Below are 27,947 nucleotides of genomic sequence, written 5' to 3'. Positions count from 1 at the left end.
TTGGTTATTTATACGTCTAGGTAAACTGTCAACGCCGATAACTCGTTGAAAAAAAAGTAGCCGACTGTTGATCACTATACCCTGTACAAGATAGCTTGATCTTTTTGATAGATGTAATTTTTTCTGATCGACATAACTTTGCAATGACGAACATATTATTTTCTTAATTTAATGATTTTAAAAATATTTATATGTATAAATATTTATAATATGTAAAAATATTTAAAAAAATACATATAATACAAAAGTTCCTAAAGATTCAAGTGTTATCCGAAAATTTCAAGACTTTTTCTATTATAAATTATTGCTTCAAAGTAAAATTTAAACAGAAACACCGAAAATAATAGACGCTTGTACAATGTAACATCGGTCGGACAGTAGGGACGCAAATAACAGGCAGTAACTGCTACAAATATCGATTACAAAAATCCTTATTAAAGATCATTGTTAAGTTATTGTTACGAACGGTGATCTTTTTGGTTGGGGTCTCTTTGGCTAGTGGTTGGGGTCTCTTTAGCTGGTATGACTCTTTTTAGAAATTTTTTTTAAAAAAATTGAATTCTAATTTGAATTACGCATTCCATCGTTCCATCGACTGTTATATATGTTATATATTCTGTTTCTAATCCCTAGTCCGTCTGTCAAAAAGATCAAGCTAACTTGCACAGAGTGTAAGTACACGCACAGTAGTAAAGTTGTACCTATAAGGATTGGCGAGCGTTCGGCGTACTCTAACATAGTACAGTCGCCCCTTTTAGTTCTTTTGTAGGGCGACTCTATCTAGATATGTATATAAATAATCTAAGGTCTGGTTGTTGGAAATTTTAATTGATTTTTATTATTATTTTTTTGATTTCGATTGTCGAAATGATTAGTTGAGTTAAAAAAAACTTATTGTTTAAAATTTATTTTGTAAAAATAAATAAATAATTTACATCATTACGAAAGCGTATTTACATCTTACGGAAGCGGTTTAGAATAATTTAAATAAATATATTAAGAACGACTTACAGCTATTTAAATAGTTTAACATTAAAATAATTATTTTATAAATAGATTGAATTAAATATGAAACGCAAACTTTGGATAATATAAGTAATTATAAAACTAGGTTTCTTAAATAATTTCAGAGTGTTAGCTTTCGACAGAATGTAAGGAGTTTTACAAATGGTAACAAAACGGCGGCTATATTTTTAAATTCTAGGAACGACGTTCAATATGGCTGACATATTTTTGTAATATTATGATTTTTCTCATGTAACTTATCGACTAATTGTGTTACAATATCAAGGTATCATTATTACTAAACAGAAGTCTGTTGCATTCGATATTATTCTCTCTTACAATCTTCCATCAATCACAAATGTTAGTGTCTATAAAATACATATTAAAACTCATTTCAATAGACCATAAATACAAATATAAAAGTCGCCTTTTTTCATAAATCATTCTGGCTGAATTTAAACCCTTTTTTAGGGTATCATATCTATTGAAATGAATTGACAATTCTAAACTGTATTCCAATGCCAGAAGGAGTAAAGATAAGTAAAGGAGTTTATTTACATATTACACGCAATTCACTAATAGTTCAGCTATATTATGTAGTACAAGTCGTTGTTGGTTAATATATATTTATTTATATTTCAACACTATTCTACTTAAATACTTATATCAACTTTAATTTTAAGTTTCAATAACAACTTCGCCGAAATTCAAAACGCCATTTTGTCATGAGTTGATAATGTCCTAAACACGATAAACTATTTTAGAAGTCGACCATTAATCTCGTCATGTCACTTCAATGTCAAAGTTCTTTATTAATCTGTACTCCTCTTGGCATTGGAAAACGCTATACAATCGAATATTCTACAAATACTTAATAGTTGTCTCTATCTACAGTTATCTTAACAATTCAAAATGTTCTGTAAACAAAACAAATTTATGATTTGATGAAGACTTGGACGTGAGCCGTTTGTCTCCGGCGTCTATCGCTGCGTGTTGCAGTGGAACCGGCTGCAGGCGTGGTCGCGGCTGGCCGACATGACGTCGCCGAGGTGCGTCGCCACGGCCGCCGCGTTGGCGCTGTTGCCGCGAGATATCCTGAAAATATACCATTGAATATATAGCGTCGTCTGCTCTATAAACAGTATTATTCATAAGGAATTCTGAGTATAGTCGCTACTTATTCTTGTAAATCTCCCTCTAGAGCAGTAGTTCCCAAACTTATTTTTCTCGTGGACCACCTATTGGCATGTGTCTGTAACCCTACGAGTATTTCAGCAATTGAAATCTATGTATTTGTTAGTGCTTCTTTCAAACTGATGACGAAAAAAAAAAGGTAGGTATCAAGTATTAATAGTGGTGATCTAGTTCATGTCTGAACAAGCATTAAGCATTGTCGGGCGGATAGCGCTTTGCAAGTCTGTACACGAAATTGTACGTTATATCGAATACGCAAGTTTGGACAAGTAACAGTCGGTTGCCTTATTAAAATATTATCTGCTTAGTTAGGTACTTAAAACAGTGTAGGTAGGCCCTTATAAAAACTATGCTTACATTTTTGCTCTTTACTATCAAAAGCAGATAAATATTCGTGGACCCCCATTAACATCTTATAGACCCCCATTTTTTATTCACGCCTACGTAGACCCCCAACAAGTCTCTCGTGGACTCCTGGGGGTCCACCTAGACCACTTTGGGAATCACTGCTTTAGAGTGTGGCGTGTCCTTAGAGGAACCAGCAAAATGTATGTGACTCTTGTAGGTACATAATTTATTGTTTATAAAATGTAGATAGGTGGACGGGCGAATGGACCAGGTGATACAAAGGTATTACGTGTATAGTACCTTTACAATTAAATGAATTCACAGTTGTTATTATCCCGCCTTAAATAACGGTACTAAATTCTAACTCCACGCTTTGTATCAACAGGATAATTTTGTAATGAGTGAATTGTATTCATAAAAATTAAATTTATTTAATTGCCAACGCTAAAAATATCAGCGGAATTTTGTAAAACCTTGCCCCTGCGAGAATTTATTTACTTTGCGGAATCGAAAACATTTTTATTATGATTTCGAAGATATATATTACCTATTCCGATGTTATAAGTATTGAGATTATATATTATGATAATTATAATTAAATCTAAATAAAATGAGTAATACAGCGTTGTCAATATCTACGCTCGATCATTTGTAACTGCGTATAGAAACGAGATAACATTTCCAAGGAAAAAGAAAGTAAGGATGATCGTTTCCCGCGTTTAAGACATGGGTTCGTATTTCTATGAATCGATGTTATAATTCAGTTAAAATATATAAATTATACTCCGATAGATTTACTTCTAAATATAATAGTAACGTTGGTGGTCGAAATAAGAATTTTAATTTCGTTTGCAATTCGATCGATTTTGTATACACATTTGTAATGTTGCATTTATGAATCTGTATTTTTGTAAAATTATAAGTATCTACATATTATTTTTTAGACGAAGACCAACATTTTTACGAATAAATATATAGAATTTAAAAACAGATTAAAAATGAAATATTGTGTTAGTATACCGAATGTATAAAAACATGGCTTGGTTTTAAATCAATTACCTATTGTACATATTACAAAGAAAAAGTAAGCTTCTAAAATCAAAATACAGACACATATAATTTGTTACAATTAAATTACCGTCTTACAAATTCAAATGTTGTATTTATATGTGACAAATATTGTCTGAATAGTTTGTTTTATTTAAATTGTGTATACAAAAATACATTTCCATAATAATTTTGTTATAGAGCTATAAAAATATATCATTTAAAAAAAATAAACATATTTCAAAACCGTAAAACGAGTTGGCTTACGAAATAGGTTCACGCTTTTTGTATATGGAATTATAAAATAATAAATAGGTAATAAACTTTTTTTTTATTTCCGTTGGGCATGGGCAGAATGCGGTTGGTTCACTTTCACCGCATTCGCGTATCCGAGTGTTATGTAATTTGGTGACGAGAATTTCAACGCGTCGGCGATTTGGCGGCAAACTGTCTGAGGTGACCACAGAATAGACAATTGTTTTTGTTCACACGGATATATTCTTGGTACACGGTTTTACATTACGGTCTACTATATAAGAAACCTCCATGGCAATCTGACAAAATAACAATGAGGGTGAAGTTGGGGATGAAGATTTGTAACGGAGACGACATTTACAACGCATAAAAAATAGGAATCGGTATTCAGGCGTCTGTTTATGAGTAAAATAATCCAGCTATTATGCGATAATACACGAGACTGCATCAACTTGCTAATGAGATAAACCTTCATAATTGTTTACGTAATTACAATGTAGCCCTCCTGACGCCGTTTCTATGTTTGTCATTTTAAGTAAAAGCAAATGTCGATAACAATTAACCTGATCATGAAATATTTATATTAGTAAACCTAGCATATTATACTTATATTTTAACCATAATGTAGGTGCAAATTAATTTTTATTCGAATTTATTGTATTATATGAAATCATCAGACGTTAATTTTTTAAAATCATTTCGTTTGATTTAATTTAATAAAAGCATTTTTCTTTTTTCGGTGTTAGAGGGACGATCTAGACAATAATTTAAATATAATTATAAATAACATAACCGTCTATTGACAAAAATCTACGAGTTTACTAACGTCATAGCCTTTATCCATACATTTCAAGCAGAAACGAAATGTTTAAGTTCCAAATAACTCATGCTTACAAAGAAGCTAATCTCATGAACCTAATAAGTACATATGTACGTACTTATGTTAGATTATTACAACTTACTTAATATCTAATTACATTACTCATTAATTTAAATGAATTAAACGTAATTATATATCAATTACAAAAATGTCTAATGACATCTTATACAATGTTTTAAACCTGATACCAATCAATATTAATATTTAATTATTTATCGATGTTCATCGTGATTACTTTCACCTTCGCACTAGAAACATAAGTACAAGATAAAAAATTGTACATTATATAACAGAACTGTAACAGGGCCGTGTTCATTCTATAATTAAAAAAAATAAAAAACAGATTAATCGCGGAAGACAGTTGTAATCGCTTTAGAGGTTAAAGATATAATTTTAATTAATATTCGTTTCTTCTCCGTTCGCCGATTCTATTGAAAATTTTGTAACAAATTAGTTTTAACTTATTCAGATTATAAATATTGTAGTGCAGCAACAAAATCGAATACAAAAACGCGGTAGTGCTTCCCGGTAGTGATTCAAGGTAGTGCGAAACGACGCATCTTTTTATTAATACCTCAAAATCGCTATTATTGTAATTATTAATGGCGTATTTGTAAAAAAGATTAGAAGATAATCGCTTCTGTTAAGTTTTTATTGACTTTTGGTTTATAGTTATGACTAAGTTAAAATTAATTTATTATAAGATTTCCAAAATAGTCGGGACTAATAAAATTAAGTTATTGTAATCAGTATTTTTATAGTGTATCTAGTCATAACCGCATCCTATATAATCTGGCTCATATGTGATACTCTTTAGCAGAAAATTAAAACAGACTTCAACAATGAGCATGCATATCTAAATAAATTAAAAAAATAAAAAGTTATATTTAAACTACGATGAAGGCAAGTTTAGAAGGATAATAATGTATGTTTTTTGTTATTTACGATATAATTTTTATTTGTAATAACTTACTTTCAGTCATGTTCATATATAAATTATAGATTTCTCTCGCTTTGCTTTGACTAACACGCAACAACTGTTTCATACATGATTAACAACATTAAAATAAATACTATAGTATAATATTCATATACATATATACCTATTTGGTATTAAGTAAATTGATGATTTCGCTATCATCGTGTACCAATAATCTATAATAGATAACTAGACTTAACAAAATAAATTCAAAAAATAAAAATAAAATAAGATGTAAGTAAAATTTTGATGTTTGTATTATTATGCTCCGTTTGAAGGGTGAGTGAGCCAGGGTAACTACAGGCACAAGAAAAATAGCGGTTATAGTAAAATTTTCTTATTATTTTGTAATACCTATAACTTGAAAAATATGTGTACGAAAACAAAAAAAAAAATTACGTCTTTGAATATCGTAGATACGACTATATTATTAAATAATATACATATTAATATAGCTAATAAATAAACATCGGATGATTTTGAATTAATATTTACATATCATTTTAATGTTTATCTATTTCGAAAGTTGTTATAATATAAAGAATGAGTGTTATATTATCAGAGGAAAGTGTTATCCGACATATTGCGTAACGGGTATTTTCAAGTGTATTGTTTACTTAGCGTCATCTGACCTTTAGAAAGCTAGGTGAATGCACCCGGAAATACTCGAACGTAGCCTTGGATTTTACCATGTCGCGATGAAAGTGTTTTTTTTTTCTATACGAAAGCAGACGAGCAGTAGTAACACGTATTAGTATATTGTCACCGCCGTTTAGCAAAGTAAGAAATACTGTTTAAGTAAAATTAAATATATACTATCAAAACGTATGTACATAGTCTTAGAGAGCCTTCGTAAATAACACGTGAAGACTTATTCAATATGAAAATATAAATGATTACTTACATTTTTAGAAGAGATTCCATTTTCTTCTCCATTGCAAACAGAGAATCCGAAGACTGGGAAGTTAAGACTTTACAAAAGGTAAACTTGGCGCATTGTGAGTCCCTCCAATCCGTCTGTTTCACGAGGTCCAAAGCTGCCGAAGTGAGGCTGGAGGTGCTCGGGCTACCATCCAAATTTTGCAAGTCATCTGGCATATCACCGTCTAACGCTCTTTTAACACTACGTCTTTGTCTAACAAAAATATTCTTATAAGGCTTATAAATGCTAATTGCGTCTCTTTTCGCACGACTGCCTTCTACATTGTCTGGTGACATAACAACATATACATTTTCACTTGGCATTTTATAATTATCATCATAGTATTGCTGTCTGCTTAGTATTTTCCGGTCGATGTCATATGGAGCGTTAGCGAAGGCTCGTTTGTGTTCTTTTTCAATTTCATCTAAAGTATCCTCGTCATTAGTACTACGCATGATATTAACATCCAGCAGTCTTCCAACCGCTACTGCTCCTAATCCTAGAGCAGCACCACCAGCCATTAAACCCAGCGCTGGTAACATTGCTGGAGCCCCTGATGCAGCAGCTGCTACACCGATTTTATCTTGAGCATATCTCTGACTTTGTAAAGAATTAGACGGATAAAGACCCAAGTTGTGTGATATTTTATGAGTTGCTTCGACAAGAGGATCAAGGACGGGCTGCGTCACTTTAGCGATTGGCTCTATAAGAGGCCTGGTAAATTGGTGAACTGTCTCACTGGCGGTGTTAATCGTATCTTTCATTGAATCTGTAAATCTTTGCCATAAAGATGGTTCAGGAACTCGTTTTACGTAACCGTAGCCGTAAGGATATCTACTATGAGAATTGTCATAGTATGAAAATTTATTATATTCATCTTCATAGTATCTGTTAGCGTTTGGTCCATTGTTTTGACTGCGTTGTTGATTGTAACCATGTATTGGTTCCATAGGATATGGGTGAGCGCTTTTTGGTACACTTGTGTAATATTTTACTTTACGTTCCTTGTTATCGTAGTTTTCGATATTATCTCGTGTAGCTTTTGCAGGTTGAATTCCAAGGTCAGGATGAGCGTACTGGAGAACAGGATTTCTTACACTTTCGTCAAAACCTGGTTTGGCATTTTTCGGTGTATACATAATAGAATTGGGAAAGTTTACTTCACCTGGATGTTGTAGCATACGTCTTTGAATGTGACTTTCAGCGTATTCTAAGTCACCGTTATTGGCTCGAGAGCTGCGTCCACTAAAATAGTCCCTTTTCAATTCTTGTTCATTGATCTGTTTAATATATTCAATGAGCTTCGAATTTGCAACTTTAGAGTTATCTGCTTTAGTAAAAGGTCCATAGCCATTTTTATAATAATGATTTTCTTTCTTCGGTTTGTATGTGAATGTAGATGGAATGAAGTCATCATTTTCAAATTTGATATTATCGAATTTTGTGAACGGTCCGTCTTTCTGCTCAAAATTATCATCTTTGGTAAAAGGACCTAAATTTTGTGATGGCTCTACGGCTGCTATATCTGGGTAAACGTCTGCTTCAGGTATAGCTCTTGGTGGTGTATAACCTTCAGGGTACGGCACTAATTCTCCGTTAACAACTCTCGCATTTCTCCAAGTTTTCTTATCAGACTCATCGTCAGGCACTCTGATTCCTTGTATTTCTGGTATGCCATCTTCACCAAGAGTGAGTATAGATCTACCACGCTTATTGTTATACTTTTCCAAAGCTTTCTTTATATACATAGACTCAGAACTCACCACAACTGGATCAGGTACTTTTAAAGATTTTTCATTATCATCAGAGACTTTTGTACTTACTACTTCTATGTACACTGGGTTTCTATCATTCTTTATAACGGGGTTGTGCGGGTCGAATCTGTAGCTTTTGATAGGACTGTTGTAATCCATAAAACTGGCTGAAGTTATATAAACTCTTTTATTTTCAGTTTTTTTGTCGTTATCGTATGTTGGATAGTAATTTGATGTCTCAGGATCTGCCTCCGGCTTTTTACCATCTTCCTGGATATGAGACTCGGGATAAACAGAAACTGGGGACCAGTTACCGTATTCTGCTTTTACATCTGCAAAATCATCATGTTTGTTTCTGTTTAAATAATAGTCGTAACCGGCTAGGTCGCTGTTAACCGAACCGAAATGAAGTTTTCTTTGGTCCCTCGAATCCGTTTTATTTTTATTGTCGTCCGTATTATTATTGTTATTAACCCTAGCAGTCGTTAGAGTTGTCCGAACAGAAATCGTAGTTGGCGCTGGTGATGTACTACTGCCATAAGTAGTTGATTTTGCATCTTTCTTCTTGACTATTAATTGTGTTAAATGACCTGATTTGGTTCTCACATTGAGGGTCTGAGTTTCGTGAGGATTCAGACTTCTGGAAACCTTCAGCTCGGTCCGCGTTGTCCGTGATGGTAGAATGGTGGTTCGGATCGTTTTGGTGGTTGTAGTATTTTCACTGGGATCTGCTCTTGCACTGATTGCGCAGAACAGCCACAGCATGGCACATACCCGTATTTGGCTTACGGGAGCCATCTGAAACAAGTAAAAGCGCTAATAAATAAAATGTTTACAAAGCTATAAAGCTCAAAAATCTTTATAATTTCACAAATATAAACCATAAAATATGATGGCTATTTTGAAACAATTTTTATAATTGCTCTGTTTACACATTTAATAACAAGTGTATACCTTAGTGGGTCACGTGTGAATCGTGATCTCACTGCCTATGATATTATGCAAGGTGGAATACTTGACGGCCATGATTTATGCTTTGTACCTGTTATCGAACCAGCTCTGACATAACCATAATGCTTATTATATTTATTCATAAACTTTCTTATTTGAATATTATATTGATGGGAAATTATTTTCTATACAAATCATATAGACACCGAGTTCGTGTTTAAAACGAGCTCGTTTGAAACACGATTAGCTAATCTTAGTGACTACTTGTATTTATCCAAATTTCTTAAAAATCAAAGCTCTTTCAGTGTAACCTATATAAAATATTTCATTATTTATAAAAAAGTATAACATACATAATAAAAAAGTATATACACTTAAAAAAAGTAAAAGAATGGAACAATGAAGCTAAACTGATATTATTAGTATGTAATACGAATGTTTTATAGTCTTTACGAAAATAAACTTCACTTTTTCCAATGGAATGCCTAAAATCAACATTCGCAGCGCGTTCTGTCGCGATAATGATATCCGCCGTAACTAGTGACTGTGATAGTTCTTGTTTTAAAATTACTGGTCGGATGTTTCGGATTTCACGCATTGTCTTGACAAGCTATAAAATTATTAATAAACTGCTTGTCAGTTGCAATGATAATAGAAGACAGTGAATCAAATTATACCAATAATTTCCATCTTAATAGTAAATAGTACGTATACGTAAACTGTATAAGATATTTTGGTAAGATAAATACTATGATATGATGACGTGATACATCTCGAAATAACGAAAAACGATTGCCAAAACTGCATAAATAGGGAATGGACTTGTGCACAGTGCACACACACACATTGGCACGAAAATATAATTATTAATGATGTTGTAGAGTTGTGTTGTATGAAAAAACCCTTCCTTCCTCAAAATGATTATATTAGAAAGCCATTTAAGCCGTCATAATTTAAAAAAGTTAAAATTTTCTCTTCTCATTCATCTTAATGGTATCGAACATTAACTTTAATAAAAACTGAATTAAATTAATTCGTTACATTTAATCGGTATCGTTACAGCTGGGAAACGGTCACACGTCTTAAATAATTTCCCAACACTTTCACTAAAAATCAATTCGCTTGTAATACACAATTTACACGGTGTTTTCAATGCTTATTTTATATCAATCGACTTTAATTCACAATTTTTACACGTTCTAATAAAATACGTATATATTTTACAATAATTCCGTTTAAAGAAATCGCTGCTTTAGCGACAACATTTGTTGAGTCTCATTTTGTTAATTTTGTTAATCATTATATATCATTTAGTAATAGTTATGGTTTTATAATTATAAAATGTTTTTATAATCAGTTAAATATTTTATTTTTGCGTTATAATTTAAAAAAAAAATGGATATATTTGTCGAAATTAGACGAGGCTTACATATTCAGGCACATAAAATATATTTAGTAAGTTAACCACAAGTTTTACTAACATTTTTTTTTGCAATTTATTTATTTATTAATAAAAGGATTACTTTAATTGGAAATAACTAAAGAAATTATTACGGTTTTACCGTCGAAAGTAAACGTTTGAAATAAAGGAAATTGTAAACAGTCTTGTTGGCGTGAACCGTTTTTGTAGTTCAATAATAAATTCTAATAATGATCGATGCGGTGCAAAAAATTTGCGAATAGGTAATATACAGAAAAGCATATTTATAAGCAATATTATAAAAGTAAGGAGGTAGGTATTTATCTTCTAAACATGTTGAAATTTGTTTAGGTACTTGGTGGTAGAGTTCTGTGAAAGCCCGTCTCATCAGATATTCTACCACCAAATAGCACTACTGTATCGTTTATTATGTTTTGGTTCGAAGTGTGAGTGAGCCAGGGGAACTACAGGCACAAGGTACATAATATCTGAGTTCCACATTGGCGAGGTAAGTAATTGTGAATATTTATTAGTTATTAATATTTATTTTTATAATATTATGAATATATAAAGAGAACAAGGAATGTAATACATTTGAACACTGAATACGCCTATGGTTACCTATATACCCGATGTACGGTAATGATGCCCAGACCGATTTGGATCACGGCGAACGGTATCGAATCAGATTAACCAAGCTCAAATATTATTGTGCCCAATTGTATGCGTAAACACCCGAGCCAAAACAACACCAGTGAGGGCACTATTATAATCTGAAATGCCCCAGAAGGGTTCAGGACTTAACACTGCTAACTTCCAAACTTTGAGCTGCTCAACTAGTCCAACCCCGGGTTTAAACTTAGAACCTCGAGGTCTGCAGTCTTAAAATCCAATTCTAGATCAACGAGGCCGTTAAAATATTCTAATCATGGACCAAATAGCATCCGATCGTCACGCTGACTGATTTATAATTATTTAAGCTCATATACCTTTAGTTGAATCGAATGATACAGGCACTTTACTAAAGTGTTCAGGACGCGATTACTAGAGCGAAGATAATTATAGAATCACTTTGCGATTTTATATAGATTAACTTTACGGTTTTCGAGCGTAATTTAACACCAATGCCAGTATATTATAATGTTTTGTTTTAAATATAATAATTATGTTTAAACAATTATTTCAACATTTGATCATATTTGGATAAATTATTTATTTTATTAAAGTATTTTGGTGAAGGAGAAAATTTTTATAAATATATGTATATTCTGTTTTTTAAACTTTTAATAGGCAATAGCCGAAGGATTGGATTAATGTGATTCAGGCATTTTGAAGGCAGTGAAGAACGTCCCTAGGAAAACTATGTTTTGCATGTGTCAAATGAAAATATACTATATGTGCGTAGTGCAATTAGTATCAAACTTTCCTCTCAAATTTCAAAACATATTCAAATACTCAAAAAAAAATTTGCACTTAAAGGCTGAATTTCACCAGACACATTCGGGTTTACTGATGTTTTCTTTCATCAACCTTCCACCACCAACCTCCTTCTTGCTGTTAATTTATATTTAAAAACAAATGAAGCACGAACACTTGATTTTCGGTCTTCATATTCCAGTCGGCCCCCTCGTAAGAATAGACATATATGTACGTTATTATATGCATTTTTTTATTTTATAACGTTTGTTTATTCGGTTGTATTAGTTTGCCATAAATAATAACGAGCAATAATGTTTTTGTGAAACATGTGTATCGTAATAGATCAAAACGTATCCTTGATTCATACAAATTTGGACAGTTTAACTGCCAACCCTTTTTTAAAAAACTTTATTAAAAAATATCGTTACAAATAAATAATATACATCGGTATATTTATATCAAGGTAAATAATTTTTACGCAAGTAGGTTTAGTAACACAATATTCTTTTAATTTCGATTAGTTGCTCATATGTTTGCATCAAGCCTGTTTACTCTGCAACTACGTTACGGGTTTCGGTTAAACAATGTAATATGTAATAACAGGCTTTATGTACAATGTGGGCCATTTCACGCCTTTGTTTTCTTTTCTCTTTTCATCGTTTCCTCGTGTTGTGTGCGCATGCGCGTGCAATGGAAATCGTTTTCACATGCAACGCGTTTAGAAACTATGACCTAATTACGTTATTGTCACTTGTAATGTTTGGTTCGCGTTTTATGGTTTGATTCGCTATAAATAAAGTTCATAGTTTCGCTTAACGCGGTTGATTTTTGTTCAAATATTGTGTTCATCTAAACAATATTTTGCAAATCAATAGTTATAACGTAGAATAGTACTTATTGTTACTTACATTTATTTATTATTAGTTCAGAAAGGTCAAATTAATATTACAAATGTTAACGTAATTCTGTCCTGAATACGACTATACTACAGAACATATGATTTCGTACATAATTCTTAGTCGAATGTTTATAAAGAACGAGATTTTGATAATAATCTGGGCGCTAATTCTACTAATAAATTGTCACTTCATCGCAATCAAGTCGAAACGAAATATGTTAACAGTGTTGACGCTACTATTCAGTTGCAATTTGGTTGAAGTTCTTTAGAAATCGAATAAGTAGAATTGGCCCTAGAGAAAAGTTACGTAGTCAAAGTTGGATCAAATGAAATCGTAAACGTGTCATAGCTGTTACAAGTTAGTAGAATATTCGGTGTTATATCTACCTCTGTGTCAGGAATAATAATTCTCATGGATGAAATAAGAAGCAATTAGAAAACCTTAACGTGCTTAATTAAGTTTTTGCCATGATATTCAAATATTTCAAAGAAAATATTTTTTATTATTCGCGTTTCGTTTAAATTTATCAATTTAAATATTAATATTATGTATGATATTATAATATTAGTTTTTTTTACAGTTTAATGAGTTAAACACATATGTAATAGAGTAAAATGTACGGTAATTAACGTATTAAAAAAGTATACCGTATAAAAATAATATTATTTAATATAAGTTGGTATTAACTAATAAATTCAATGCAAATATGTTATTTAAATCGTGTGAGGTTATTTGTCATAATTGAAAAGGTAATTTCCACTATGTGCAAGGTCAACGGCCCGCCTGTCCGGCCACCATGAAAGTGAAATCGATGCGCTTGCGCAGGCAATGTCCACGAGATTAATTCCTACAACGGAACTGGATGGTGCCAGCTACGGCGTGCGTGTGGAAAATACTGTGTTGTGTACATTTTCTAATACATAATAGTAGAGTTTTGTAATTTATTTGTTAGTCTTATTTTAGAAAAGGTTTTCTTAAAATAAACCAGTGTATTTTGTGTATATTGAGGTATATAAACACACCGAAGTGTTGTGTGCTGAAATTGTAAATAAATTATTTTATCGTTGAAATAATACAAATGTAAATAATTTGCCTTAAAATATTTGTCAATGACGACAATTTATAAAATTACTACTTTTTTGGAATGATTACATATACAAATATACAATAGGGGAATACCACTAACGGACTCATCACGAGAACTCCGAAACTAGGTCCAATTGCCTTGAATTAGAACACAGTCAATCCTTTCGCAAGACTCTCTAAGAAAGGATTTTTGGAAATTTCAACTTTAAGTAGATAACTTTGTATGAATTTCACCCGTACGAAGTCAGGACGGGCTAGCGCAAGTATATTATATAATAACAAAAAAATCGTAAATTATTTATATATTTAGCAGTCCATTTCTCAAAATACCAAGGCATCATAAATAAAAACGCCTTGAACTGAACGCTTTTCAATGCGTTACACCTTATTACTATAGTAATTTGAACCATTCCATATTTAAGTCACATCGTGACGCTCTACGTACGTATTCTGCATTTAAAACGTTATCTGTTGCAATAATGCAGTTGCAACATCTACTTACAAATGCTTTGAGCTACTTGTGACATTTACGGAATACGGGCTCAGGGTTGGGCAGGATCGTAATTGTGTTCACGATGTGTTGTTTTTGTAGAAAATTAATTTTAAAGTAAGAATGATCGACGTATTATAATGAAACGTAAAGTTTAATTTACAGTTTATCCATAATTTAAACATTTAATAATAGGCTGTTTGCTGGGTTTCTTTGAGTTATAGCAAAAAAAAAAAGATTGAATAAAATGTGTCATCGAATTATTTTTTCATTGTAAATAAAAAATAAATTATTGAACAAATTATTAAGTTTTATTAAGTTTTCAGACGGATACCAAACTTTTATTATATGCATTAACAAACATTTATAAATTATTATACTGGAAATCTTTACTAATATAATATTATATAAAGTCACGGGCTGTAATTATAGAATAAAAATAAACACTGACTAATCGCAAGAATCGCAAGATAGGGCGTATGAAGGCATTATATATAGGACCTTTGTAATGGATAAATGCCATGAGATAACATTTACCTATCTTGTACACGATATCTGAAACATATTTAAAGTACTTGCAAGATAAAATAAATAGTACTAAATTAGTTAAAAAGGTGTGGCCTGTGTGTCTGGTAGGACATGTCGAATTTAATCAGAGATCGCGCGATCAGTTCCACGCAAGCAAGGTTGTTTTATTAGTGTGTTATTGTGTGTATATATGTAGTTTAATTCAAATATTATAAATATCAAAATCGAAATATTCCTTATTAATAAGCATTTTTGATATTCAGTGTCTGTACCGGTTCGAAATGTAGAAGACGACCGGCAAGAAACTGTTGGTTTTCTGCATAATGAAGTATTTATGGTGATTATCGTATATTTTTTATTTGTGTAATGGTGACTCGTTCCGAGTGGAAATAATTACAAACACGTTAGCAGCACTAGCATTATCTTTTGCACTGTAGTTCTGTAAGGACAGGTTCGATATCGCGATCACGTTATGTATTGCTTGATCGAATTATTTACAAGATATTACATTTATAAGGGTAATAGAAAAATCTTGTACCTTACGACTTAACACGTTATTAAATACTTTTTAAATAATACCAGATTATTTTTGTAATTTGATAGCGAAGAAAATTTTCCAAGGGATACTTGCACTTCAAAAAATTAAGGTTGTACAATCAACCTAATTTATTTCGGATGGGAAAAAAACATACCCGAACCAGTTTCAATACTGTACTGTTTATTGAAAATGACATATTTTTTACTAAATAAACAAAAGAAAAACTATAATTTCAGATGTTATTTTCTCTGTCTCTGTGTATTGTGTATATCGATTATACGAATACCGCAAAGTCACACACAATCTTTTATACAAGCCATTGTGTTATGAGGCCAAGGTTCTAGCGTGGAAATGCCCATACAAGCAAGCTCTTATATGGCGTCGTCCAAAAACGGATATTACACAACCGAGGAAACCGAATCGAATTTAGGAAAGGTGTGACGTTAGCTTGTAATTACAGTCCGTTACATAAAGAGTCGCGGCCGATTGGAGAATTACACGCACACAACCACTACAATATACTAGAAATTAGCCGTCTGTATGTCTCATAATATTTGAACTCGGCTTCGGATCGTTTAGTATTATATTTATATTTCTATATGAATTATTTTATTATTCGTCATTATATTATACTAGAATATTCCCGAGGACTCGTGTTGTTTACATACGTTGCAAATGACATAGCGATCGTTTAAATGGTAGAGAAGTTGACGTGCTGCAGCGTCATTTAGTGGCGAGTTTCGAAGAGTTTGAAGTGGATAAATTGCTCCATGAAATCTATACTAATATTATAAATGTGACAGGAACTCTGTCTGTTATCTCCTCGCGCTTAATCCGCTGAACCGATTTAGATGGAACTTAGTGTGGAGACAGTTTGAGTCCCGAGGAAGGACATAGGATACATTTTTTAATTCACCCCTCGAGGTGGTAAAAGGGGATGTGACAGTTTCTGTGCTATAGGTAAAGTTTTATAAATTACGCGCGGGTAATTACGCAGCAGATTCGGCTAGTAAATAAAATTCATGCATTCTAGTCACGTAGCCATTTGGCTCTGGACTGGGTTTGTTTTAAATAACACTTAAAGCTTTACTTTAAAAATATATAAATATATTTTTTAAAAAGTTGGCAGTTCCAGTTAGTACTTATCATGATAATTAATGACTATTTATCGCAAGCACAGTTGGAGTGGGCCTCGTCTAGTCGCAAGTTGTAATTACAAACCAAATGAGGTGAAAGTCTTACGCAATGTTACGTTCTGATGACGAATGGTCTGATGTTCTGATGATATTCGCATTTTTTATTTTGCTCTTTGACTTTTAATTTCATATTCAATCCATGCATCATTCGTCGTACCCACTTAAATCCATTATATTTTTATTTTAGAAAGGCATACAGGCAAAAGTACTCCAAGCCTTAAGTAGTCACATCCTAAAATAAAAATAATACTATTGTAACACCGTCAATACCAAAACTACGACGTTAAATGCTCAGTGCCAATAATTACAATGATCCACCTAACTATTGCTATATGATAGAATGACAGGCGAGAGCGTGGTACCTGCATGAATTGTTAGCATAAGATACACAATTTATTTAAAAAAGGAACCGAGGGTGTCAATACAATTATAGAATCTAAAACTTCTGAATGTGGACAATGAGCACACTCACAGAGTTGATTCTGTACAACTTTAACAAAGAAAATTTAAATTATCACTATATATAATTTTTAAATTGTCTGTTCGTGTCGCTCCGTGTCGTAAACTTACATAATTTTAATGATAATTGGCACGACTTATTCTATCTGACAAGCTATAGGACTTTTTATCTGAAATTTAAATTTTTTTTAAAGAATATTTTCATTAATTATTAATGATACTTAAATTTTTAATAGGCTTGTAGCGCATATTACAACGATGCTTCAGAACGGATTGGGGATACGCATGTATCAGAGTTTCATTCGATCCATGTATTATTCAATATCATGCACCATTAAGTTCTGTGCCCAATTTGTGGTTAAGTATATGTCGGTACATTAAGATACACATTCTATTCACTGGGTCGTGTAGTCGTAATGCATGGTGTACGTACACAAGAGCACACAGACCGGTGAATAGATATGGATTTTAATTAACGCACCTGCCTTGATAAACATTCATTAATTTCTTGGCTGTACTTCGAAGGTACTCAGTTTCATGTGAAAACTTTCGTCATTTCTGACAACAATATAAGCGTATGTTGGCTCGGATTATATAAAGACAGTGTTTGTAGAATTATAAGTAAAAGTTATAAGTTTGACTTTAAGTACCGCCTGTATAATATGCAGTAACTGTTATGCTGACCGTAAAACCCAATAAGTGTTTAACTGTCTGGATAGAACTGTCTCAGTAGTATCCTAGATTTGGGATGTTCGCAGTATTTATACGCTGTGGAGAGTAAGTTAAGCAGTTGATCCTGCTCCTGTCGTGTCAGATTCCCTCCTGATTATTAGAGTGAATAGAGTGTCACTGAGTTTGCGCATACACTGCTGTGCGAATGAGACCGTTTAACAGGACTTCATCACATAAACATGTATAGCATGCAATTTTAATTGCCCTAAAAAGTTACATCGAAGTTTCTGAAGTGAAATATTAGTGATTATTTCACTTAAAAAACTGTTTGATTGTTAGGAGTTTAAAATACTCAATCAGTATTGATCAAATAGACAATAATTATTTATTGCCTGTTATAATAGCTGTTTCTAATATCATCGCGTGTTACATTTTAATAAAACTTGCGTGGCGTGTTACAAATTAAGTATCTTGACGTCTATCATATACAATTATACATACGGCTCATAAAGTTGTTACATATTTAAAACGTTTCCGATATTTTTATGTAATTTATAGATGCTATTTATTTTGTTTTCGGAATCGCGTGAATCTTACTAATAACATAAACAAGAAAGTTTAAGTATTTGAAACTAATTACGCTTAAACTGGACTGATCGTAATCGGTTCAAAATGTTACTTTGAATCCCTTGGGATTACCTTTGATTAAGTAAATGTGTATCTTATCCCGAGATTGTTGAGTTTCACATGTTTCATAGTTTTTGTGTTTATAATTCATCACATTCATGAAAGTACAGAAATGCTGAAAGGATGTCAGAGAGCATGAAATTCTGCTACGTAGTAATGGTGGAACAATTAGAAAATCTACACTTTTATTAAAGATGAAGACTTTGAAATATGTCTCTGTATATTAGAAATTTATTGGACTAGCAAGCTAGACAATCCACAGAGTGATATATATTTTTAATTAAAAATATTTTTAATCTATTTTTATTAATCTTATTCTAATTACTTTCTTGTGCTGAAATAAAATATCTGGTAATTGTACATAACATAACATAAACAGCCTGTGAATTTCCCACTGCTGGGCTAAGGCCTCCTCTCCCTTTGAGGAGAAGGTATGGAGCATATTCCACCACGCTGCTCCAATGCGGGTTGGTGGAATACACATGTGGCAGAATTTCGTTGAAATTAGACACATGCAGGTTTCCTCACGATGTTTTCCTTCACCGCCGAGCACGAGATGAATTATAAACACAAATTAAGCACATGAAAATTCAGTGGTGCCTGCCTGGGTTTGAACCCGAAATCATCGGTTAAGATGCACGCGTTCTAACCACTGGGCCAATATGGGTAATTGTAATGAAAGCAATAGTTGAAAGGTGAATGACATTGTTCCCACGTGTCGGGCTCCAACGAGGTACCAATTAGGCATTCTGATTATTTCGATAACACATCGACGGGTATTCGTAATTATCTCCAATGTGTCGATCTCTCCGATTCGCTGTTACACTCACGGTGTTAAACCAAGTTTCGATCGTGTTGATTGATTTTTTTTGTTTTGTTTAAATTTTATATCATATGTAACGAAATTTGTTTTGATACGTTACTGTTAGAGTCTGGTAGGGTTTTGGCAAACTCGTCAGGTTAGGTACCACATTTTCTACCGCCAAACAGTAACAATTAGTAGTAAGTGAGTGAGCGAGCTTAGAGTGCGCCAGTGCCTTACAGTCCTATTTTCAATGGTGTAGTGAACTCTTACCATCAGATGGCCCCTTTGCCAGTTTGCCTACGCATTTTATATGTAAGAAATGGTTATATTTATCATTGTCTGTTCATCTGTGACGATGTAGCACCTGCCACCTCGCCCACTTTTATTTCAGCAAGACGTAAGATTATTTTCTTAGAGGGTAGTTCAAAAATAATGTTCTCATTAAACAAAAACATGAAAATTTTAAACCATACTTTATGTATCAGTGAAGAAATATTATAAACTGAAAATAAGTTAAAGTCTTCTCTCTAGAATAACAAATTTTCACATCATCAAGTATTTCATCACCGTTGTTGTTCTGAGAAGTCTTCCGAACTTATTTAAAATTTCTCACGTCATTATGACTCTCAATTATTATTGAAGTACTTCGCATTAGATAATTAAGCAATTCGAATGAATTCACGTAATGACAGTAGTTTAATATTTGTGAAAATATGCAATTATTTCGGTGAAATTTAACAAAACTCAAAGTTTGTTTTTATGTAACTAATATAGTGTAGATCCTAGGACAGTGTAATACTATACTTATTTGGAAAAAAAGACCTGGATTTAGGCTCGGGTTCCATCACAGAACTTATTGAACAATAATCGTGAATTCTAACATCATTGTAATATGGATATTTGATAAGTTTCTTGCCGTTTCTTCTCGCTAGAGGCTGTTTTCCGAAACGGAGGTGTAGTTTAAATATTGATGATTCAAAAATATTTTATGGTAAAGTTTACTTAAATACATTTGATTTAATTAAATGACAAAATCCGACTTCAAGCTTCGGAACTATGACGTTATGTCCCTTGTGTCTGAAGTTACTGCCTGTACGGGCTCACTCACCCTTCAATCCGGAACACAATAATACTAAGTATTACTGTTTGGTGGTAGAACACATGATAAGTGAATGGTGCCCACCGAGACAGGCATCTATTATGTAGCAAATTGTCACTTTATAGCGATCGAATCGATACAAAATTGCTAACTTACTTTACTAACGCAACGATCCTGTTGTCGGTCGAAGTTGAATCGGAATATAATCGGGATCGTATCATAACTGATATATGTAATTAAGGAGAATTACGATTGAGCTGAGGTCTATTTCTGTGAGGTGTGATAGGGAACTGGGAATGTATCTTAACCTCTCAGGAATTGGCCCCCAGGCTTGCACAAAGCTCTACCACTAAGAAAACATGCAAATTCAATATCGTACATTTTCTTATATGGGATGAGTCTTATACACAATGGTCATAAGTATTCTCAGTGTTATCAAGGTATGTAAAATGATATAAAAAAGAAAGTCACGTTTTGTTGTTAGGAACAAAAAACTATTAATTGAATTAGCATAGAACTTTCACATAAGCTTTCAGTTTCCAGATTGTTGTTTTAATTTTATTTGTTGTTGTTTTTTAAGTCTATTTGTATTACATCAGCGATGTTGAAGAGAAAATGACTGCGTCGTGGTGCACACGCACGGAATACAAATTCAATAGATGATATATTTTTTTTTTTTAAATGAAAAAGTACTAGTGATAAGACTGCATAAGACGCGATACAAAGCACTCTTCGAATATTCCAGCACGAAACAACATGGCTTCGTATCGTTCATTTCGTTGTGTTCCAGGGACTTATTCGCTACTTACATTTAACAAACGTTAAGTTTAATTTTTTATGGATTCAATATTGAAGAAGATTATAAAGAATGTGTGTCACTCATTGGGATGCAATGCGATTATGCTTAAAGACATCGTTATTGTGTCTCATGGGTGTCAGCGACATAGTTATGCGACACGATAACTGTGGACAATCCTAATACGTTGTGTTTTGGACTTATGCTATCATGGCGCCTATTAACATGGAACATTTACAATTAATTATTTATTCAGTATGATACAACACTTACGTCGCTACAGAGACACGATTAAAAAGATCCGACTTAGGAAATTAAGAGAGATTATTATGGCACTTAATATTTGCAGATTTTAAACGTAACTTGATAAACAAAACTAGTAAGTATTTAAAACGGGATATTTACCATGTTTTTTTTTTATTTTTATTTGGTGGAACTCGATATTTCGACATTATCTACGAATGTCTTGTTCACGAGACAGTCTCAGTAAATATCCCGTTTTAAATACTTTTAGTAATAAAAATAACCGTGTTAATTTAAAATCTTTTATAAAATATATAAGTACCTAAATATGTTCGAAATGTAATGTATGTATGTAATATCGAGCACCGCCATAAAATCAGTAGTTACTTTATTAGTACACCACAACACGTTCTCGTCTTAAGTTATTATATTGCGGCATTTTATTATAGAAACGAAAATTCTGCCCTAGGAAATAAAATAGAGGAATTATATTAATACTACGTTTTAAACTGGAGTGTGTAGTTATTCAAACGCGAACAGAGCCGCGGGCAGCTATTATAATATCAAGCTATTATTTATAATGCATAATTGGTGACATGTAACTGGTGTGTTAGATGAAAGTTATTTTGAACTGGTCGCAGAACAGAAACTAATCTAATTCGAAGCGTATAATGGCGGATTAATGAATACCTAATGAATGAGTTACTAATAATATCATAAGGGAACTGGTATTTGACAATATAATTGATTATAATAGAAGACTTTATGCTTAATATGGACATATCTATAACATAAAGCGATTGCGATGGCAAAGGACCAGATCTTTGGCACACATTGGGATATGCCTGTGTCCAGCAGAGAGATACTGCTCGAAGCTAATGTTCATCTTCTCAGTGTATGTATGTAGATACTAAAACTCGTTACAAGAAATGCCACACCAATGAATACGAAGAATTATTGACTGTTACTATTTAAGCGAGGGCGTCAATTCTGCTAACAAATTGTTCATTTTTCACAATCGAATTTTATTTAATCGTTGCAGTTCCGTCGTTCTCCTATTCCAATAAAACATCGATCCAGTTGCAGTTCGGTCGAAATTGGATCGAAATATAATCGGGATTGTTTCCTATCAAATATAAATAAGTAGAGTTGGACCTCAGTTGTAATTACGCTTTAATAACTTTGTGCAAATCTGTCTGGGTAGGTAACACCTACTTATCAGATATTCTACCGCCAAACAGCAGTACTCAGTATTGTTGTGTTCCGGTTTGAAGTGTGAGTAACTACAGGCACAAGGGACATAACATCTTAGTTTCCATGGTTGGTGGCGCATTGGCGATGTAAGGAACGGTTAATATTTGACCAATTAGCATCAGGAGGCCCATTTGCTCGTCCTCCAGCCTATATCATAAAAAAACTGATTTGTTACTGTGAGGAATATTCAAAGTCTGATCGGAATAAAATCGGGAGCATGTCGTAACCATTATAATTTAGTAGTACTGCCACCTGTACTATACTCACCTGACAACGGGACCACTAGTTTTATATCAAGTCTTAAATTACTTCAAACAAGTATTCGTAATTGTGAAAACAAAACCTACTTTCCGTCGTCTCAGATAATAAAATCTTGAAAACAAGTTATAATTGTTCCACCTTCGTCTTGGCTATTATGGAGTCGCCGATGTTCTCGCGGTCGATCATTTTTATCTCATACGAGGTTGTTTAAACGAGACCAGTCTTCTCTTCACTCTGTCCGTTATAGAAGTTTTAAGCCACTTCATTGTTGCAATGGGATAGGTACATTTATGTGCAATTCGAAAGAATGACAACATAGAGTATTTATAAAATTTAGTTCTTACAATGTTTTTATGTTACGATTATATACAATTTATTTACTAAGTAAAAGCAATAATCGTAATACGTTATTAGTGTTACAGTGATGTTCGTTCTCTCACGATCCACTGTGGGCAATGCTCATACGCGTTGAACATCCGAGTGTTATTTACACGCCGTAGATATTTAACGTAGTCACTTATTGGATATTTATAAAAATATTAGCCGGACGCGCGAATTTACCCGCAACAACAATAACTTTTTATAACACAAAAAAGTTCACTTTAATTTTTGATATTGATTCCGCGTACATATTTCCACCCCCCTTTTCAGGGATGATTTTCGTAATAAAAATGTAATACATATGTCCTTCACCAGGGCTAAAGCTATATCGGATCACCGGTTTAAGCGCGAAGAGGTTACAGACAGAGCTACTTTCGCATTTACAATATTAGTAGGGATCTCGAAGACATAAATTGAAATAAACTGTAGTCAACTCTTACACCAGGGACAAGTTATATGTGAAGATTAATTTAATTTATAAATTACGTATGATGGTTTCTTGTCCCATCGGACACGGCGGTCATTCTCAATGAAGATGAAATAACTGCGCAGGGGACATTGCTACTAATTTATAATGGTTTCGATACGTTTCCGATTTAATTCCAAGTCGAAAAACCAATTCCGAAACGACCGGAGACAGTCTCAGCGCTGGACGAACCGATCATTTTCCGAGGCACGTTTAAACATTAACAAAATCCAAACTGCACTTGTTCGCCTAACTTTGTATTTCAACTCACGTTCTTTTTCTCTTGCAGGCGTAACCCCTCATCCATCGATCACCAGAAAAAATTACTTACATTAATAGTTAATGTGAAAATTTATGAAACAATAATTAAAGTTTTCGCTCCCATACTCACTTCATTGAGAAAGTTAATTCACATGTTTAGTAACTGGTCTAGTTCACAGCTCCTAATCTCTTACACAACATAATACGTATCAATAGAAATAGAGATTGTCAATATATAATACGATATGTACTCTATAATTACATACTATAAGGTTTATTTTGCGTTGTGAAATTGATTTTACAGGAAAAACGTGGTTCGATTTTTTGTTAATTGAATACGTTTGCTTTTAAGTGACCGTTTTTGTTAAGAAATTATGTAAGAGTTGCTACATAATATTGAATTATGTTAAAATGACGTAGATAACATTTTTTACGTACGTCTGAGATGAAGTATTTAATGAGGATAAGATAAATTAAAAAAAAAAAAAACGAGTACATAATCACATATGAAATTTTAGAAGTTTAGTAGAATTATAAATGTTTTTTTTCTCTTATAATCCGATGGTAGATTATATTTACAACTGATATTTACAACTAGCTGTGCCCGCGAGTTCGTGCGCGTTTGAATTGAACAAAAATTAATAAATTTAACAAAAAAGTTATTGTTGTCTTATGTCGTATCGTATAGCCTAAGTTACTCCTTATTACATCAGTTATCTGCCAGTGAAAGTCCCGTCAAAATCGGTCCAGCCGTTACAGTGATTAGCCGGAACAAACAGACAGACAGGCAGATAAAAATTGAAAAAATGTTATTTAGGTATATGTACCGTGTACATATGCATATAGTAAAAAGCGGTTATAATTAAGCTATAATGTTATACTTAAGCGGTTAAATATTACAAATAGACACTCCAATTTTTTTATATGTATGTATAGAAGATAAATAATTACTTTAGTGAGACAATTCAAAATTTCAAGAAAAAAAAATGTCTACAACTACATTTTTTTTAGTTTTATTGAATTTTTTAATATTTTCTACCGCCACTCAAAGTTTACATTCCTTTTATCTGCAAATAAATATCGATAAGGTTATTTGCGAAGGCATCGTACGCATACACTTTAACGTTGGCATATTTCCAGTCAAATGTGTTTACATTATAATAAAAACAAAGTCGAACTTATCGCAGTTGTGAAGAAGTTGCAAATCGTTTCGTTTTTGTTTGGTTTTTGCAGCAATATCAAGAATTCCGAGGTCAACTGACATTAGTCTTAATGAGGTTAATGTGGTAACTGGAATACAGCGTAAAGTGCTGCCACTTGTATGTAAAGTATTGTCGAACGCTAGTTAATATATCTCACTAATAGCGCCCAGCGGTTTCAGCCCTGTGGAAAATAAATTCCATTTTCATTCGACTGGACTTATAAATATTCACATTTCAAACGAAAATGTCTTTTTATAATATTAAAATTTAGCCCACATTGCTAAATGATAGTGGGCTGTTTAAGTAGGCAAAATATTTTTAGAATTGGTTCAGTAGATCCGGAGATTAATACCTACTTACTCGTACAAAGAAACAAATTTGACCTCCACCATTAGATGTAAATGTTGAATCTTTTGTATAGTATATGCAGTAAAGTTAAAATACTATATAAGCTAAGAATAATCCTTACATTTCAATTGTCTGGTTGCCGGGAATAAAACAGGCACATCAAGAAATAAAGCCATTGTATGGGTATTTTCAATTGCTATTAAATTCCCCAAGACTTATAATCCTCAATACAAACTACTACAAGGTAATAAGTTAAAGATTGCTACGCTTTTGTATTTGATGTTTAATTTCGTAAAGTGATCGATAATTAACGTAACAGCCTGTAGATTTACCATTGCTGGGGATTTATAAGGACGTTTAGTCCTATAGGCCATTTCAGGAATTTGGTTGGCCAAAAATATGTTCAAAGCACCTTTTTAAAAATATAACTAATTGATTCTTTTAAATATCGCTAAAATTTGGAAAAGGGTCAAGGGCGTGGCGTAAATCTTCCATAGGCCTAGAGCAGCGAAGGTACTAAATTCACCCCTGTTGGGCAGATAACTCACCCCTTAAGGATAAGCCTGGAGATTATTCTACCACACTGTTCCTCTAATTGGTGGATAAAATTGTGGTGCGACAAGTATTTCCAGCATGCGTAAGCGCAGATCGCATACGTCAAGAAAGGGAATTTATTTTTAAATTGTTTCTTTTGGGAATTATTAGGTATTGCGTTTTAGTTAGTTAAGGGGTTCATAGTTTTGTAAAGAGCTTTAAGGATACCTAAGGACCTTCATAGGGATTGGTTAAAGAGACCAAAAGATACAAATGTCTTGAACTTCCTTTCATAAATTCATTTACTATAAATTTGTAGTACTGTTGTTGCAAAAAAATACAAATTTGCGGAAAGGACCCTAAACTATGATAAGATATTTTCAAAGTATTCTCTCACAGTTTTCTTATGGTTAAAATCTAAGTGTAACAATTTCCTGACTAACAGTCATATACCATGTCACAATGTCATATATATAAATTTATATATTTATTTAAAATAATAATAATAGTAAATGAAAGTGAAAGTTCATAAATGTCCACAGCTGGGTAAAGGGGCTTATTCCACCACGCTGCTCCAATGCAGGTTCGTGGATAAGCATATGATAAATTTTCATCTAACACATGGAGATTTTCTTTCACTGCAGTGAGATGAGTTATGAAATGAGCTATGGAGCACATTTAAGTTCAATGTTCGCTTCAGATTAATATGTTCTAGTCACAATGCCATCTCGGCCCGCGATTAAAAGAAATGGAATGATTTCTAACACTAAACATTTATTATATATGTAAGTAGAACATGTTGTATTTTCCGGTCAACGAACTTTAGATAATGCGTGCACTCAGTAACAATCGTGCACCGTAAATGTCAGTTTCCTCAATAGAATAGAATTCAATTAAATTCTATTAATGAATATAGTTAATCATGTTTATATTTCTATAAAATTTCGAGGATTTAATGAACCTTTGTTATAAATCAAACGCAATTGCATTTTGTAATTTTTTAAAAATTTGGTTTTATTTTTAAACATTTGGCAAAATATTTAAAAAATAAAGAAATTAATAAGAATTAATTAAAAAGCTTCATCGCTCAACGTACAATTGTATACATTCTAAAATCCCTAAAAGTTAATTTCGAAACAATATTGAATTGAGAAAAAGCGTTAACACATAATTGTAAAATGTTTAATATTCACACATCGAAGATATTACACAACACTCACCGCTCAATGTGTCCCGTCACGTAGAAAGTGAAAATGTCAGCGGCGCAGGCGCATGCCGCGGTCTCACTTTCCTTCACACACTCTCACTGGCCTTCGAAAATTCTATGAAATATGATCGTCCTATGATATTCTATACGTGTATAAAATATTTCAGTTCTGAATTTTCAAAAAATAACGAATCGAAAATTCAAATTTCGAAAAATATATTCGAACGCGATTCTTCACTGTGTGCGTCTATCTGATTGGTCGTGTATTCGAGTGATTCACTTGTTTGTGATAGTGTGTACAGTACGGCGGTGTGTGCTGCGCGCGGCGTCAGGTGCAACTGGCGATGTCGGTGAGAGCGCG

At 32.8% G+C, this 27,947-nt stretch overlaps 1 protein-coding gene across 1 annotated transcript; it reads right to left on the bottom strand.

Annotated features, from left to right (window-relative positions):
* Positions 1 to 891: 891 nt before the first annotated feature.
* Positions 892 to 27,947, bottom strand: LOC113396519 (uncharacterized). Its single transcript, XM_026634488.2, has 3 exons — positions 27,600 to 27,947; positions 6,613 to 9,182; positions 892 to 2,100 (listed from the first exon to the last, which is right to left on the bottom strand). The coding sequence occupies exons 2-3, from the start codon at positions 9,180 to 9,182 to the stop codon at positions 1,986 to 1,988; spliced, it is 2,685 nt and encodes an 894-aa protein (XP_026490273.2). The 5' UTR covers positions 27,600 to 27,947; the 3' UTR covers positions 892 to 1,985.

This window comes from Vanessa tameamea, chromosome 15 (genome assembly GCF_037043105.1).
Source record: "Vanessa tameamea isolate UH-Manoa-2023 chromosome 15, ilVanTame1 primary haplotype, whole genome shotgun sequence".
NCBI lineage: Eukaryota > Metazoa > Arthropoda > Insecta > Lepidoptera > Nymphalidae > Vanessa > Vanessa tameamea.
The sequence above is the reverse complement of the archived record's forward strand: the minus strand, read 5'-3'. Positions and strand labels throughout refer to the sequence as shown.